Raw genomic sequence first — 17,418 nt, forward strand, 5'->3', positions numbered from 1 at the left:
GAGCGTACCCAGGGTAGCTGTCACATTCAAGCCAATCACTGCGCAGCATTATTTTTTTGCGTCAAACCAATCAGTGCGTAGAATTTTATTCCGCACAACATGAACATGGAGCCAACTGGTAAGTAGCTACAGTAATTTCACCTTTGTATACATTTAGCTATATCCATTTCCTACATTTATTAGCGATTGTAAGTACACACAAATATTAATGTAAAAACGTAATTGTAAAATGAATGGTAAACTAAGGCTAAAACTACTCAGTAGATTAGCTATAACTAGCTAACTTTGCTGCAAGGTAACTAGCCATGGGCGAACCTAGGAGACTGGTTTGCGTTGTGAATACTTGCTGAGCTATACGGTAGCTCTTGCCCATTCACCATGACTGTTTTAACTATCTAGTTAACTAGAACATACAGCTAACTTGCTAGTTATGTATGATATGCCAGGACTGTCACAGCCTGACAAGCTTAGTATCAACCAATTATCAAGCCCTTAATTGGATTATTAATGTGTTACTGCTGGGCTGGAACAACATGTTCAAACATCTCCAAGACCAGGAATAATAATAAACCTTGATTTACTGGTGACCAAGAACGTGTTTTAATTGCAGACAACATAAGCCCCGAGGAGCAGGAGATGATTCAGCTGGCAGAGGATGCAGAGAGGAGTGCTGGTACGTAGATGGCTCTACCCAATACATTATCTAGATTAAAAAAAGGCAGCCTATCTCCTGTTTCTGTAGCGTGAGGCTGCTTGATGTGCAAGTACAAACCCTGGACAGGATGTTAGTCTTGCAGGGCCTTGAATACCTAAAACATATGGCGTGTTGTCCCTACTATGTTGTCCATAATTTCCAGATAATGTAGATGGTATGTGTTTATCCCTTAAGAATAGTATAGGTTAATGCTGTAGGCTACATACCAGAAAAGCATGGATTAAATACTTTTTTTGTGTGGATTTAAACACTTTTACTTCTCTTTTGAAAGCATTCAAGTGATGGGGATTCTGGGCATTATGGGTTAAAAAAGGACGTACATCATCAGTTTGAAGGAGATTAAGAAGCGTACTGATGGGCCAGAGAAAATGTCAGCCACAGCCCTCTGCAACTACCTGAGGGTATGTTGTTATTACTACTTTTGTCACCACATGGTGCTCATATCCATGTCTATGCTCAATGACAGCTTTAAAAAAATATATATATATATATTTTTTTATGTATACCGCCTTTTTTTTGGTTTAGTACATTGTGTGAAGTTGAGTGTAGGGCCATGTAGGGACAAGGAGTTAATTGGTGTGCTGGGCAAGTCTGCATCAGTAGATGCTATTATTGGTGATATGGCCCGAGAGGAAAAAGTGGCAGTCAGGAATAACTGTATATATCATAAGTTAAAAAAAAAATTTTTTTAAGTGTTTGTCTCTCTGTGTAGGATAGCAGCTGCATAAGAGTTCTTATGAATGTAACGTGGTTCATGGTCTGTTATGCCTTTGACATTTTCTCTTGCTGCCTACACACTGGGCACAGATGTCAGTTAAAAATCTAGTTTTGATTGACATTTGGTTGAGTTGTCAATGTGAATTCAACGTGAACCCTAACGAAACATTTCACCATGTCATTGGATTTAGGTTAAAAGTTGAGTGGGAGAAAAAAAGACCAAATGCCCTGACGTTGATGGCTTTTTGCAAATCCAGTTCGGTTTCCATGTTGATTCTACACCATCACTGATTTTCACGGTTTAAATGTGGAAACAATGTTGATTCAACTAGTTTTTACCCAGTGATACTTTGTCCCTTATGCCTGCTTTTACAATGTTTTTCATTGTTGCCAACAGATTTCCCCATTATGTGGTGTTGTGATATCCCTCTTGTCCTGATGTGCATTGTCTCAGCCTATTTTGTCCCTTGGATGTTATCTGCCCTTACCAGTGTTTGTACCATTTTTGTGTTGTTGCCATAGGTCTCCCTTCATATACTGCCTAGGCACACAGGGTACGGCCAGTGGCAAGCCCTTTAGCACTGTATTTTGTAATACATTTAATTTCATTGTCTACACAGAAATGGACTACTTAAAATACCCGAGCTCTGAAGCATGCTTCCAGAAAATTGGAACGGAAATGGCCCCACACCAAACTGGAAGTCTTCCGACTAGCTTGGAAAGACAGTACCGTGCAGTATCGAAGAGCCCTCACTACTGCTCGATCATCCTATTTTTCCAACTTAATTGAGGAAAATAAGAACAATCCGAAATTTATTTTTGATACTGTCGCAAAGCTAACTAAAAAGCAGCATTCCCCAAGAGAGGATGGCTTTCACTTCAGCAGTAACAAATTCATGAACTTCTTTGAGGAAAAGATCATGATCATTAGAAAGCAAATTACGGACTCCTCTTTAAATCTGCGTATTCCTCCAAAGCTCAGTTGTCCTGAGTCTGCACAACTCTGCCAGGACCTAGGATCAAGGGAGACACTCAAGTGTTTTAGTACTATATCTCTTGACACAATGATGAAAATAATCATGGCCTCTAAACCTTCGAGCTGCATTCTGGACTCTATTCCAACTAAACTACTGAAAGAGCTGCTTCCTGTGCTTGGCCCTCCTATGTTGAACATAATAAACGGCTCTCTATCCGCCGGATGGACGTGTACCAAACTCACTAAAAGTGACAGTAATAAAGCCTCTCTTGAAAAACCCAAACCTTGACCCAGAAAATATAAAAAACTATCGGCCTATATCGAATCTCCCATTCCTCTCCAAAATTTTTGAAAAGCTGTTGCGCAGCAATGTATACAATGTATACGAAATGCTTCAGTCTGGTTTTAGACCTCATCATAGCACTGAGACTGCACTTGTGAAGGTGGTAAATTACCTTTTAATGGCGTCAGACCGAGGCTCTGCATCTGTCCTCGTGCTCCTAGACCTTAGTGCTGCTTTTGATTCCATCGATCACCACATTCTTTTGGAGAGATTGGAAACCCAAATTGGTCTACACGGACAAATTCTGGCCTGGTTTAGATCTTATCTGTCGGAAAGATATCAGTTTGTCTCTGAATGGTTTGTCCTCTGACAAATCAACTGTATATTTCGGTGTTCCTCAAGGTTCTGTTTTAGGACCACTATTGTTTTCACTATAAATTTTACCTCTTGGGGATGTCATTCGAAAACATAATGTTAACTTTCACTGCTATGCGGATGACACACAGCTGTACATTTCAATGAAACATGGTGAAGCCCCAAAATTGCCCTCCTTGGAAGCCTGTGTTTCAGACATAAGGAAGTGGATGGCTGAAAACGTTCTACCTTTAAACTTGGACAAAACAGAGATGCTTGTTCTAGGTCCCAAGAAACAAAGAGTACTTCTGTTGAATCTGACAATTAATCTTGATGGTTGTACAGTTGTCTCAAATAAAACTGAAGGACCTCGGCGTTACTCTGGACCCTGATCTCTCTTTTGACGAACATATCAAGACTGTTTCAAGGACAGCTTTTTTCCATCTACTTAACATTGCAAAAATCAGAAACTTTGACCATTTTCTGTACAAAAATTATGCGGAAAAATTAATCCATGCTTTTGTTACTTCTAGGTTAGACTACTGCAATGCTCTACTTTAAAGCACTAAATAAACTTCAGTTAGTGCTAAATACGGCTGCCAGAATCCTGACTAGAACCAAAATATTTGATCATATTACTCCAGTGCTAGCTTTCCTACACTGGCTTCCTGTTAAGGCAAGGGCTGATTTCAAGGTTTTACTGCTAACCTACAAAGCATTACATGGGCTTGCTACTACCTATCTTTCCGATTTGGTCCTGCCGTACATACCTACACGTACGCTACGGTCACAAGCCTCCTAATTGTCTCTAGAATTTCTAAGCAAACAGCTGGAGGCAGGGCTTTCTCCTATAGAGCTCCATTTTTATGGAATGGTCTGCCTACCCATGTGAGAGACGCAAACTCAGTCAACTTTTAAGTCTTTATTGAAGACTCATCTCTTCAGTAGGTCCTATGATTGAGTGTAGCCTGGCCCAGGAGTGTGAAGGTGAACGGAAAGGCACTGGAGCAACGAACCGCCCTTGCTGTCTCTGCCTGGCCGGTTCCCCTATCCACTGGGATTCTCTGCCTCTAACCCTATTACAGGGGCTGAGTCACTGGCTTACTGGTGCTCTTCCATGCCATCCCTAGGAGGGGTGTGTCACTTGAGTGGGTTGTGTCACTGACGTGGTCTTCCTGTCTGGGTTGGGCCCCCCCTTGGGTTGTGCCGTGGCGGAGATCTTTGTGGGCTGTACTCGGCCTTGTCTCAGGTTGGTAAGTTGGTGATTGAAGATATCCCTCTAGTGGTGTGGGGGCTGTGCTTTGGCAAAGTGGGTGGGTTATATCTTGCCTGTTTGGCCCTGTCTGGGGGGTATCATCAGATGGGGCCACAGTGTCTCCTGACCCCTCCTGTCTCAGCCTCCAGTATTTATGCTGCAGTAGTTTGTCGGGGGGCTAGGGTCAGTCTGTTATATCTGGAGTATTTCCTGTCTTATCCGGTGTCCTGTGTGAATTTAAGTATGCTCTCTCTTTCTCTCTCAGAGGACCTGAGCGCTAGGACCATGCCTCAGGACTACCTGGCATGATGACTCCTTGTCCCCAGTCCACCTGGCTGCTCCAGTTTCAACTGTTCTGCCTGCGGCTATGGAACCCTGACCTGTTCACTGACCTGTTCACTAATCTCGACCCGGCACAGCCAGATGAGGACTGGCCACCTCTCATAGCCTGGTTCCTCTCTAGGTTTCTTCCTAGGTTTTGGCCTTTTCTAGGGAGTTTTTCCCAGCCACAGTGCTTCTACACCTGCAGTGCTTGCTGTTTTAGGCTGGATTTCTGTACAGCACTTTGATATGTAAGAAGGGCTATATAAATACATTTGATAACGATGGTCAAACAGTTTTATTTTTGTTTCATCAGACCAGAGGATATTTCTCAAAAGTACAATCTTTGTCCCCATGTGCAGTTGCAAACCGCAGTCTGGCTTTATGGTGGCTTCTTCCTTGCTGAGCGACCTTTCAGGTTATGTGGATATGGATACTTTTGTACCCGCTTCCTCCAGCATCTTCACAAGGTCCTTTTTGTTGTTCTGGGATTGATTTGCACTTTTCACACAAGTACATTTATCTCTAGGAGACAGAACGCGTCTCCTTCCAGAGCGGTAGGACCGCTGTGTGGTCCCATGGTGTTTATACTTGGGTACTATTGTTTCTACAGATGAACGTGGTACCTTCAGGCATTTGGAAATTGTTCCAAGGTTGAACCAGACTTGGTCTACCATTTTGTTTGTGAGGTCTTGGCTGATTTCTTTAGATTTTCCCATGTCAAGCAAAGAGACACTAAGTTTAAAGGTAGGCCTTGAAATACAGCCACAGGTATACCTCCAATTGACTCAAATGATGTAAATTAGCCTATCAGAAGCTTCTAAAGCCATGACATTTTCTGGAATTTTTCAAGCTGTTTAAGTCAGTCAACTTAGGGTATGTAAACTTCTGACCCACTGGAATTGTGATACAGTGAATCTGTCTTAACAATTTTTGGAAAAATTACTTGTCATGCACAAAGTAAATGTCCTAAACATCTTGCCAAAACTATAGTTTGTTAACAAGAAATTTGTGGTGGTTGAAAAACAAGTTTTAATGCCTCCAACCGTATGTACGTACACACACAACAAACATTTGGACACACCTACAGGGGTTTTTCTTTTGACTTTCCTACCTTGTAGAATAGCAGCGACGACAAACTATGAAATAACATATGGAATCATGTGGTAACCAAAAAAAAAAGTGTTAAATCAATATTTTCTATTGAAATTCTTAGTAGCCACCCTTTGCCTTGACAGCTTTGCACACTCTTGGCAATCCCTCAAAGCTTCTTCAGGTAGTCACCTGGAATACATTTCAATGAACAGTTAAAATAAAGAAACAGGTGTGCCTTAAGTTAATTTGTGGAATTTATTTCCTTAATGCGCTTGAGCCAATCAGTTGTTGTGACAAGGTAGGGGGAGTATACAGAAGACAGCCCTATTTGGTAAAAGACCATGTCCATATTATGGCTAGAACAGCTCAAATAAGCAAAGAAACAGCCCATCATTACTTTAAGACATGAATGTCAGTCAATATGGAAAACTTCAAGAACTTTGAAAGTTAAGTGCAGTCGCAAAACCATCAAGCGCTATGTAGAAACTGGCTCATGAGGACCGCCACAAGGAAGGAAGACCCAGAGCCTTTGGTTTATGTCCCAGGTGTTTTTTTAAATAAACAAAATAAAGAAATTATGTGAAGTTTTTTTAAATCACATGGACCTCAACCTTTGCATCCCCTTTTACTGGTGTTTCGTCCATATCCATCTGCTTGATGAATTCTGCCATACAAAGCCTGCAAAACAAAAGAACATTACAATGTGATTTTCCGCTGCAGGAACCAGATACCTGCATTACCCCCTGGACCAAAACGAACCCTGACAACCTGCACATTCCTATTCCCTGTGAAGGGAGGCCTTCAAGAGGTGTGCCTTGTCTGAGCAAATTGGAGCAAATTGGAACAGAAAGGGGTGGAACTGACAGAGGGTCAATTCATGTATATTTTTGTCATTGATATGAACATTCTGGGCAATACAACCTGTAACAACTCATCTATGGAAATGTACCTTTACTAAAAGTATAGACAACTTAACTTGAGCTCATCATTGATGTGGATACTAACCCATATACCCTTATCTTTCCATTACCTCAGAATAGATGAGTTATAACAGAATAAGGAGATACATGAGTTAACGCACATCATAGAAATGTTGTCTAGTCCTGAGTCTTTTTTTAACCCCCGGGCCACAGACACACCTAGGTGATCACTGAGAGATGGCGCTTTTGCCTACTTTACTACAGGGCCTGCGGTAAAGTAACTAAAGGCTCCACCCCTCAGTTCAGAAGATTGGTTTTGTGATTATGGATAATGAGTAAGTTCATACCGCCCCCAAAAATGCTAACCTCCCCTGTTATTGGTAATGGTGAGAGGTTAGCATGTTTTGTTGTAGCCTCTAACTTTCTCATCATTCATGATTTTTCTTTATTATCAGGACTAATTTATAAGTGTTCAGAAACATCTTATTTGCTCACTTAGAAATAATTATTCCTGTAGTTACCAAACAATACTCCTTACTATTTAAAGAGAATTTCCCCTCTCTGATGCAAACACTCAAGACAAACATACAATTTTGGAGAACTCTCCCAATTTCTCTGCTCGGAAGAATTAATGCCATTAAAATGGTCTTCCTCCCACAACTTCTCTACCTATACCAGAACATCCCAGTATTCATACCTAAATCCTTTCATAAACAACTGGACTAAATTATCAATCCTTTCATCTGGGATTATAAAACACACAGGTAGAAAACACCTCTACAAATCCAAAATGGAAGGAGGATTGTCTCTCCCAAATTGTATATTTTATTACTGGGCCGCTAACCTCCGCGCTGTTACGTTTTTGCTGGATGACACACGTCCGTCACCCAGCTGGCTTAGTATGGAGCGGGAGGAGTGTCACCCCTTCTCTATTGGTGCTGTGATTTTGTCGCCTGTCAATCTGGAGAGATCACTTTATCGTAACAATCCTATTATACACTGCTCAAAAAAATAAAGGGAACACTTAAACAACACAATGTAACTCCAAGTCAATCACACTTCTGTGAAATCAAACTGTCCACTTAGGAAGCAACATTGATTGACAATACATTTCACATGCTGTTGTGCAAATGGAATAGACAAAATAGACACTATCATAAACACTTACAGACCTGTGTATAGTGATAAAGGTGCATTGAATCACATTTCAATACTGGTTACATGTTTTATTTAACAGGTCTAAGTCATTTTTATCACAATCTATTTTTCAAGCGACAGGGTAATATGCATAGAGACAGGAGACTCAGTAAGTCATTGTACAAGGCTGACTGAAGTCATGAACTGGAAATGTGTGGGAATTTAAGCATGTGTTTTGTCATTTACACAGCTGTCTTCCAAAGAACACTGGAATACAGTGTTCTTTGGAAGAAAGTTAGGGGAAAGGCTAAATTTACCTTCCAGAGTATTAGTAATTTATTTGATACAGTAAAATGCTATTTTAACCCTAACAATGACTGCTTTAAGAAAGCAATATTACACTAGAGTAGGGCTCGCCAACCCTGTTCCTTGAGAGCTACCATCCTGAAGGTTCACACCAACCCTAATCTAGCACACCTGATTCTAATAATTAGCTGAACCAGGTTAATTAATCTCCAGGAACAGGGTTGGAAACACCTGTACTAGAGTAGATTACACTACACAGCCTTTGTCCTGATCTGATCCACATTCTGATTGTGCCCACATACACTATAGCTGTTACATCTACACATGATAGTAAAACATGTCTCTTATCCATCCACATTGTGACCAGATATCCTGGTCCCTCCCTGTATGTAAGTTATTTAACAGATATTATTTTAAAGACACATATTGATGCCATAAGTCAATGGCATTACCTGCCAATGATTTTAGAGGGCAGGTGGTGATGATTTAAATGGTTTAAAACGTTCACTGTTTCCATCAGTCTATATTTGTAAGTTTGCATCTACACCAGTGTTTCCCAACACCAGTCCTCGATTAACCCAATAGCACACGTTTTTGCTGTGGCCCCGGACAAACTCAACGGTTACAATTTTTTGTATTTATTAGAGATCCCATCCTCACTACTCTTCCTGGGGTCCAAACGCATTAAGGCACTTACACAAAACAAAAGACAACAATACATCATATAAAGAATACACCACTATATAGCTACAACACAAAATGTATGATACCACCATACAACAATATTACAATGTACATGTGTGTGTCTGTACCTGTGTGTCCTTTCACAGTCCCCGCTGTTCCATAAGGTAGACTTTTATGTTCATAAAAAAATCTGTTTCTACTGCTTGCATCAGTTACCTGATGTGGAATATAGTCATGGCTCTATTTAGTACTGTGCGCCTCCCAAAATCTGCTCTGGATTTGGGGAGTGTGAAGAGACCTCTGGTGGCATGTCTTGTGGGGTTGATGATTAGATGACAAGTTGAATCCGATGTGCTTGTCCACGGCTACATCTAAAATGTGTACTGTTGGGGCTACTCTAGGACTGGAGTTAGAAAACACTGGTCTACACAGACATTAATTGTTTTTTTGACCAATCGGCTCGGAAAAAGAGCTGATGTGAAGAGATTTGATGTGATTGGTCAAAATACCAATTAGTGGAAAAATATCAGAATTGGGCTGCGTGTGTAAACGCAGCCTAAGATATCCAGACACAATGCATATCTGACTGCCTCCAGATGTGGTCAGGAATATCTGATCACAATGCGTCTTCTAATCATCTACACCTGTCTAAAAATATGGGCACAATCGGAACGTGGACATGATCAGGACAAAGGACTGATGTTAGAACCAGGTATAAATGGGGCTATTGATAGCAGCAATCCTTGGTAAACCAGTTTAGCACCCAAGGAAAGTATTTGAACCCTGAGATGACACAACCCCTCATCTTATCACTTGTTCTCTTTAGCCTCCCTTCATCCAACATCAGAGGTAAAGTTGGTGTATCCTCTTGTTTCCTCTGTCATGCATCCAACCGCCCTCCTGTTGCTGCTGACTGGTAAGACTGTCACGTTCTAATTATGATTAGAAGATTTTTGCCCCCTTGAACCAATGTTAAATTTACGTCTGTGCCCGGTAACTCTGTTATATGGAACCTCAATGTCAGGAATATGTGCAGTAGTGTGACTGATTGCTTCATCTCTTTCTTCTGCCAGCCTACGTGGCTCATGGTTCACTGCTGCAATTTGCCAGAATGATCAAGTGCGCCCAGCCTGAAGTCAACCCCTTCATGTATAATAACTACGGCTGTTGGTGTGGCTTGGGGGGGACTGGAAATCCAAGGGATGCGCTGGATGGGTAACTGAATTTCATTCAACTTATGTTGGACATCATGACCAGGTTTTTGTGTGTGTATATTACGACTGTGGTGGTCACAATTTCGTCAGCCAGTGATTATCAAGCAAATAACTGTCGGTCTCACAGTAATTGACCGTTAATTAACAAACACATTAGGCATCTCTTGGCTTCCAAACATAGCATACAAGGCCCTGATGCAGACCTTTGGAACATCTACATGCTTAATTTAGAGTTATTAATATACCTTAATTTGTTCGGCTATATGTTTTGATTTTTAATACAAGCTGCATGATGCGCCTCTAATGATTTAAGAGAAGTTGCTTGAAAGGCATGCATTCTGATTAGTTTTTTTACGCAGGCTGTAGACTTTACATGAGTCACATTTTTCACAATTTGACAAAAATGTGATAATGCCTAGAATTTCACGGTGGAATCCCCTTTGTGGCTGTAATGCACCCTAAAAAAAATCCAGGCCTGAGTGCTGCACGGCTCATCACTCGGGTCTTTCGTACAGGCTACAAGTTAAGAAACACATCGGGGATGCAACTGCGTGCGTCCTTACAATTTCTGAGGTGTATATTGGAAGAACTGTCCACATTTACTTTTCGTCAGCCAACAAGATGTGTAGGCCTAACGAACAGAAAAAGCACTAGCATATGTCAATCTACTGTCCACTTAACTCAGAAGCCAGACACACCAATGTGTCAGAGGAAACATCGTACACCTGGTGACTGTGTCAGCGTGCACTGCACCTGGCCCTCCACAGGAGTTGCTAGTGCGCGATAGGACAAGGACATCCCTGCCGGCCAAACCCTCCCTTAACTAATTGTGTGCCCCCCCATGGGTCTCCCGGCTGCAACAGAGCCTGGACTCGACCCCAGAATCTCTAGTGGCACAGCTAGCACTGTGATGCAGTGCCTTAGACCATTGCACCACTCGGGACTGGGACAGATGTGGGATGCGATAGATCCCAAATTAATACAACCACTACCATCAACTTTTTTTACGCAGTGTGGCTGACCCAACAGATCAGAACATTTAGCTTAAAATATTGATCAACTATTAGGCTATTTCTTCACATTATAAACGCAGCAATGCACACATCGTGGTAGGCTATAAGCATGAATGTTCCATTAGCTGAAAATACCATTATCAAAAGTGACCTCAAATGCAATTATGCATGTAATGCTTTATTATAAAGGTGCATTTTTATGGTGAAAATGATCTTCCCTAAACTTGAACCTCACGTGCTGCTTATGTATGCCAGTTAGGCTCTACACCCCTTGTAAAGTGGATTAATGTGCTTAATCTTAAGAAGTTATTTGGCCACTTTAGTTGTGATACAAATCTTATTAAAACATATCGGCTAGGCTACATGACGTGTGCGACTGACTCAAAAAAGTCTCAAAAAAAGGCTTTGTTTCTTATGCTGGGCATCATTCACAAGTGATAATATATAATTCACAAGTGATACGGTAATATTGTCACCATCAGACTTTTCTTGATTTAATATATACTTTTTATATATATCTTGTCTTTACATATTATTTAGTATATGTGAAAATTGATTTAGATTGCACCTGTATCGAGACGGGGGCAGCGGAAAAAAATACATGTCATCTATGTACTTAAATAGCAAATGGAGGATGCTTTTCCCTGTGGTTTATTTTCATGCCAGCCAGGTAGACTATACTCCTGTTGTAAAGATAAGCAATATGCTTAATATTAGGAAAGTTGAAAAATAAATATAGTAGGCCTACCCTATAGAAAGCTGATACTTCTCTTTTTAGTAGAGGCCATTACTCTGTTTTCTCGTGTAATTCCATAGCCTATTGAAATGTTGCGCAACATGAGCTCATGTTTCATTTTCGAATACATTTGCTTTGATATCAGAGTGATTAGAGGGACAATAGAGTGCTGAGTACCAGGCAGTTAGCACGTTTAGTAGGCTACTAACGACCATCAGCAGCATCAGAGCTTGGAGAAGCGTAATTACCGTGACTAAACAGTCACGTGGAATTTGACTGCCTTCATGACTCGTGGTGGTAATATGGTCACCACAACAGCCCTGTGTATATCTCAAACTCTTTACTTTTTCCTCTTTAACTCAGGTGTTGTGAGGTCCACGACCACTGCTATCAAGCGAGCAGGCATCTTCCAGATTGCCGTCCCGTCATTGATTATCCTTACATCAATCTGTATAGATTCTCTTGCACTAATGGGCAGGTCTCCTGTTCAGGTAACAACTGAACTCTAGAAACAAAATAATTTGTGGACATTTGCAATAAACAATACAATCTGTCCAAGCTCTATGAAATTGTCAGATGCACTGACGTTTTGTTGTGAAGGTGAGGTTTCAGCTCTGTCTGCTACTAATGTTTATCATGAGCCTAAACCTGTGTCCTTACTCCTCAGCCTCCAGCCACGTGTGCCAGGTCTCAGTGTGTGAGTGTGATCGTGTCGCCACCAACTGCTTCGCCCAGTCGACCTACAACCCTAAGAACAAGAACCTGGACCCCAAAGTCCACTGTCTCTCCTGAGCCAAGTCAAATCTGGAAGCAGCACCAACATCTGAAACTAAATATGTAAACACAACTGTAGATTCACAGAATGTTTATGAATCCTGTTTCATGCATAATGTGTGCCATGTTTGCTGGAACAATTTATTTTGCTAACAAAACTGACAACCTGATTAAATTATTGAATGGCACTCTTGAGTGTTTGTTAGTTCTGCATTTTTATTTAAAGCATAGGTGCCCTACTTGCAACCATTTTAAATTTAAACAGTTTATCAGCCAATTTAAATTGATTTACTTGCATGTGACAGAATGCTAAATTGTAGCTGGTCCCATCAGATAAAAAGGCCTATGCTAACTTCACCAGGCGGCCGTGACTATCCTGGAACAAGTTCTGCATCAGCCAATTAAAATTGTTGCTGTAGTTGGCCGTGTTCTTAACCCTTGTGTAGTCTTAACATTCGGTATACTCCCCTTGTCCTAAGGGTCAAAAATGACCCGCCTTCACTAAACCCTTAAAATAAAGCATCGTAATTGAATTTTTAACCCCATATCTAATTTGCATGAAGAAGTAACCTGTCATTCATCACAAACTGTGAATATCTGGGTTTTCCCTCTTCACAATGCAGAAAGACTGCATTTAGTCAGTGGACACCACTCGTTTTTATTACAACACACCTGTCATAATTGTTTTCTTTACTAAAGTAGAGGTTTATTATTATTGCTAAAGATACTGCATAGGTGTAAACATACATTTTTTAGAAAGGGATCGCACTTGTATAGCCTAAGAAAGTAGCAGAAATGTGCAGTAAGTAGTTTGAATGTATTTTATTGAAGGGAAACAATAAGTCTTGAACATTTTTAGCAACATAGTGATATATTATTTTATACTGTACAATGAGGAATTCAACTACAAAATACTAGTCTTCTCCCATTTTTTAACCATTGCCCCCACCCACAGAGTGTATAAACAACAAGAATAAAATAAGATAATAGATACAAAACAAAAATGTGAAGAACATAAATCAATCAACTCGAATTACCACATGTAGAACAGTATGCAAGTGTGTGTGCATGGACTTTGCAGATGTATTTTTCACATGTGCAGCACATATTATTTGTTTTACAGTCCTTCTTTGGGGTGCAGAATTGGCATCTCCTCCTCTTGCCTGCCCCAGCTGCAGCCTCAGGTGGATCAGGACAAGATTCAGCCATCTGAACAGCTTTCACAAGCGCTGCAGAGGCTGCTGTGCGGGGGAGGCGCTCCCTTCTTTGAATGTGTGGGATGCATTTCCCAGCTGCTCCAGGAACACCCTCCTCTTGTTCCGCTTATCAGGCATCCAGGTAGGGTTGATCTTGTTTCATATCATGAAGGCATTGCATGAGGACACATCAATGATGTTATGGAAGATGACCAGGGGCCAGCGGGCAGTCATCCTCCTGCAGCTGTAAGTTCCAATCACCTTGTCCAGGTTGTCCACACCTCCTTTGTTGTGGTTGTAGTTCAGGATGACGGCTGGCTTCCTGTCCTCACGATCACTGATCCCAGCCGTTTTGTTCTGTGTGCTCAGGAACACATTCTTGTTCCTTTTTGGGAGGTAAGAAACTAGAGTGGTGGTGGGGGTGAAGGCAAACTTTGATGAGAAGGCTTCTCTCCCCCTTGTTGAGAGGAGTGCAGGGGGAGCTCAGGTTGGTTCTTTCTAACTGTGCCAACCATGGTGATCTTCCTCTTCAGGAGCTGCTGGCTGAGCTCAATCAGTAACACACAATCTCAACTTCTCATTGTGTGTGTGTGTGTGCATGTGTGTGTGGGTATTTGCGGTGTGTAAAGGATTTTATGATTTTATAACTGCTCAGTCAAAAATGACCCTAAGACAATCTTTGTACCCTGGTGGTGTACAGCTTTCAAGGAAATATGAACGAAGGTGATGTTTCACTTTTTCTAATGTTGAGGTCACTCTAGGAAAAGTAAAAAAATATAACTTAGGGGGTTTTCTCTGCTGTTAAACATAGTGGCGGGTCCTTTTTGACCCTTAAGACAACACAAGGGTTAACATAGTTCAGTCCAACAGCACGTTTTGGTAATTAAAGCAACTATCACATGTATTAGACAGACTGGTCAAATTGCTCACTGTCAAGTGCCTAGTTGCAGTGGTGTGTATTTATGGGTGCCAAGGTAAACCAGGCTTCCCCCCCCAAAAATGTACCATTTTGTGTCTCTGTTTCATAATTTATTAAAGTAGAAAATAATACCCACTCAGCGTTGCACTCAACTGTGAGTGGTCCTGTCACACAAAACAAATTGTGAAGTCAAATTGGCTTCCCTTGACATCAAAAGCAAAACTTCATTGCCAGAAACAACTTGAATTTTTGCAAAGTCGTTGTCCTCTGGTGGCTGGCTTGCTAGCTAAAATTGGCCCGATCTTAAATTAGCCATACATTGTGCCCATGGCCTGAGAGGATGGAAGTTTAATATGTAGTAGGCTAATGTTAACCTGAGTGGCGCAGCGGTCTAAGGCACTGTATCTCAGTGCTAGAGGTGACACTACAGACACCCTGGTTCGAATCCAGGCTGTATCACAATCTGCTGTGATTGGGAGTCCCATAAGGCGGCACATGATTGACTCGGCGTCGTCTTGGTTTGGCCGTGATTGTAAATCATTTAACTGACATGCCTAGTTTAATTTTTTTAAAGTTAGGTTAGTGAGCAAACATATTTTTTCACTTTTATTTAACCAGGTTAGCTAGTTGAGAACAAGTTCTCATTTACAACTGCGACCTGGCCAAGATAAAGCAAAGCAGTGCGACACAAACAACCGAGTTACACAAGGAATAAACAAGCGTACAGTAAACACAATAGGAAAAAAAGAAAGTCTATATACAGCGTGTGCAAATGGCGTGAGGAGGTAAGGTAAAAAATATACCATAGTAACGAAGTATTTACAATTTAGCAGATTAACACGAGTGATCGATGTGCAAGTAGTGATACTGTTGTGCAAAAGAGCAGAAAAGTAAATAACATGGGGATGAGTTAGGTAGATTGGGTGGGCTATTTACAGATGGACTATGTACAGCTGCAGCGATCGGTTAGCTGCTCAGATAGCTGATGTTTAAAGTTAGTGAGGGAAATATAAGTCTCCAGCTTCAGCTATTTTTGCAATTTGTTCCAGTCACTGGCAGCAGAGAACTGGAAAGGCGGCCAAAGGAGGTGTTGGCTTTGGGGATGACCAGTGAGATATACCTGCTGGAGCACATGCTACAGGTGGGTGTTATCATGACCAGTAAGCTGAGGTAAGGCAGAGCCTTACCTAGCATAACTTGTAAATTACCTGGATCCAGTGGGTCTGGTGACGAATATGTAGCGAGGGCCAGCCGACTAGAGCATACAGGTCGCAGTGGCGGGTGGTATAAGGGGCTTTGGTAACAAAACGGATGGCACTGTGATAAACTGCATCCAGTTTGCTGAGTAGAGTATTGGAAGCTATTTTGTAGATGACATCGCCGAAGTCGAGGATCGGTAGGATAGTCAGTTTTACTAGGGTAAGTTTGGCAGTGTGAGTGAAGGAGGCTTTATTGCGAAATAGAAAGCCGATTCTAGATTTGATTTTGGATTGGAGATGTTTGATATGAGTCTGGAAGGAGAGTTTACAGTCTAGCCAGACACCTAGGTATTTGTAGTTGTCCACATATTCTAGGTCAGAACCGTCCAGAGTAGTGATGCTAGTTGGGCGGGCGGAAGCGGGCAGCGAACGGTTGAAAAGCCTGCATTTGGTTTTACTAGCGTTTAAGAGCAGTTGGAGGCCATGGAAGGAGTGTTGTATGGCATTGAAGCTCGTTTGGAGGTTAGTTAACACAGTGTCCAAAGAAGGGGCAGATGTATACAGAATGGTGTCGTCTGCGTAGAGGTGGATCAGGGAATCAAGCAAGAGCGACATCATTGATATATACAGAGAAAAAAGTCGTCCCGAGAATTGAACCCTGTGGCACCCCCATAGAGACTGTCAGAGGTCCGGACAACAGGCCCTCTGATTCGACACACTGAACTCTATCTGCGAAGTAGGTGGTGAACCAGGCGAGGAAGTCATTTGAGAAACCAAGGCTATTGAGTCTGCCGATAAGAATACGGTGATTGACAGAGTCAAAAGCCTTGGCCAGGTTGATGAAGACGGCTGCACAGTACTGTCTTTTATCATGGCGGTTATGATATCGTACGGTGGGATTTGAAATGGTCAGTGATCTGTATATTATCTTGGCTTTCGAAGACTTTAGAAAGGGTAGGTAGGGTTAAATGCGGAAGACCATATTGTTGTTGAATGCATTCAGTTGTGCAACTGTGTCGGTTTTCCCTTTCAAGCCCAAATATATCATACTTTGATTAAAACAATGACTTATTGACTTAAATCATTGTGCAACATCACAGGTAAACTCTGGGAATCGTCTTTCAGCTGAAAAAGTGGATTTTCACTGGTGTGGGCATTCCAGGCAAAAACAAATAGAGGGTGGATGAGTGGGTGTATAATGTGAACGTCTAGCAACCCAAAATGTTGAGTGTTCAAATCTCATAATTGACAACTTTAACATTTTAGCTAATTAGCTACTTGGGTAATGATGTTGTGCAATTACCCATGATGTTGCACAACGATGTAAGTCAATAAGTATTTTCTCAAATCAAAGTATGATATATTTGGGCTTGAAAAAAAACTGCCCACGCCGTGCCAATGTTGTGTCTTTTCCTATGAAATGACGTGTAAATCATTTTTAGCCTACGTTTCGTTTCAGGGATGGGTTTTATTTGAACGTTACCACCCACCAGCATGGAATTGTTTATTAATTAGAAATGCCTGCCAAGTTTGTGAGTCGTGACTGAGCTGAGGAATATAATATATAAACTTTGGCAGGAGCAAAGATGGTGGAAAAATAATGT

General features: G+C 41.4%; 1 protein-coding gene across 6 annotated transcripts; it reads left to right on the forward strand.

The window, feature by feature from the left end:
- Window positions 1–12: 12 nt before the first annotated feature.
- On the forward strand, window positions 13–12,695 carry LOC129826190 (phospholipase A2, minor isoenzyme-like). Of its 6 annotated transcripts, XM_055886626.1 has the most exons (9): window positions 91–118; window positions 611–673; window positions 987–1,116; window positions 4,566–4,872; window positions 4,984–6,524; window positions 9,590–9,679; window positions 9,837–9,978; window positions 12,090–12,217; window positions 12,394–12,695. In XM_055886626.1, exons 5-9 carry the CDS (start codon window positions 6,374–6,376, stop codon window positions 12,516–12,518), a joined length of 636 nt encoding a protein of 211 aa, XP_055742601.1. In that variant the 5' UTR covers window positions 91–118; window positions 611–673; window positions 987–1,116; window positions 4,566–4,872; window positions 4,984–6,373; the 3' UTR covers window positions 12,519–12,695. The 6 variants fall into 6 exon arrangements, with proteins under 6 accessions (XP_055742604.1, XP_055742603.1, XP_055742601.1 ...); XM_055886624.1 differs by having other exon boundaries at window positions 4,566–6,524; XM_055886627.1 differs by lacking the exon at window positions 4,566–4,872 and having other exon boundaries at window positions 6,437–6,524.
- The last annotated feature ends 4,723 nt before the right edge of the window (window positions 12,696–17,418 follow it).

Source organism: Salvelinus fontinalis, chromosome 28 (genome assembly GCF_029448725.1).
Source record: "Salvelinus fontinalis isolate EN_2023a chromosome 28, ASM2944872v1, whole genome shotgun sequence".
Taxonomy (NCBI): domain Eukaryota; kingdom Metazoa; phylum Chordata; class Actinopteri; order Salmoniformes; family Salmonidae; genus Salvelinus; species Salvelinus fontinalis.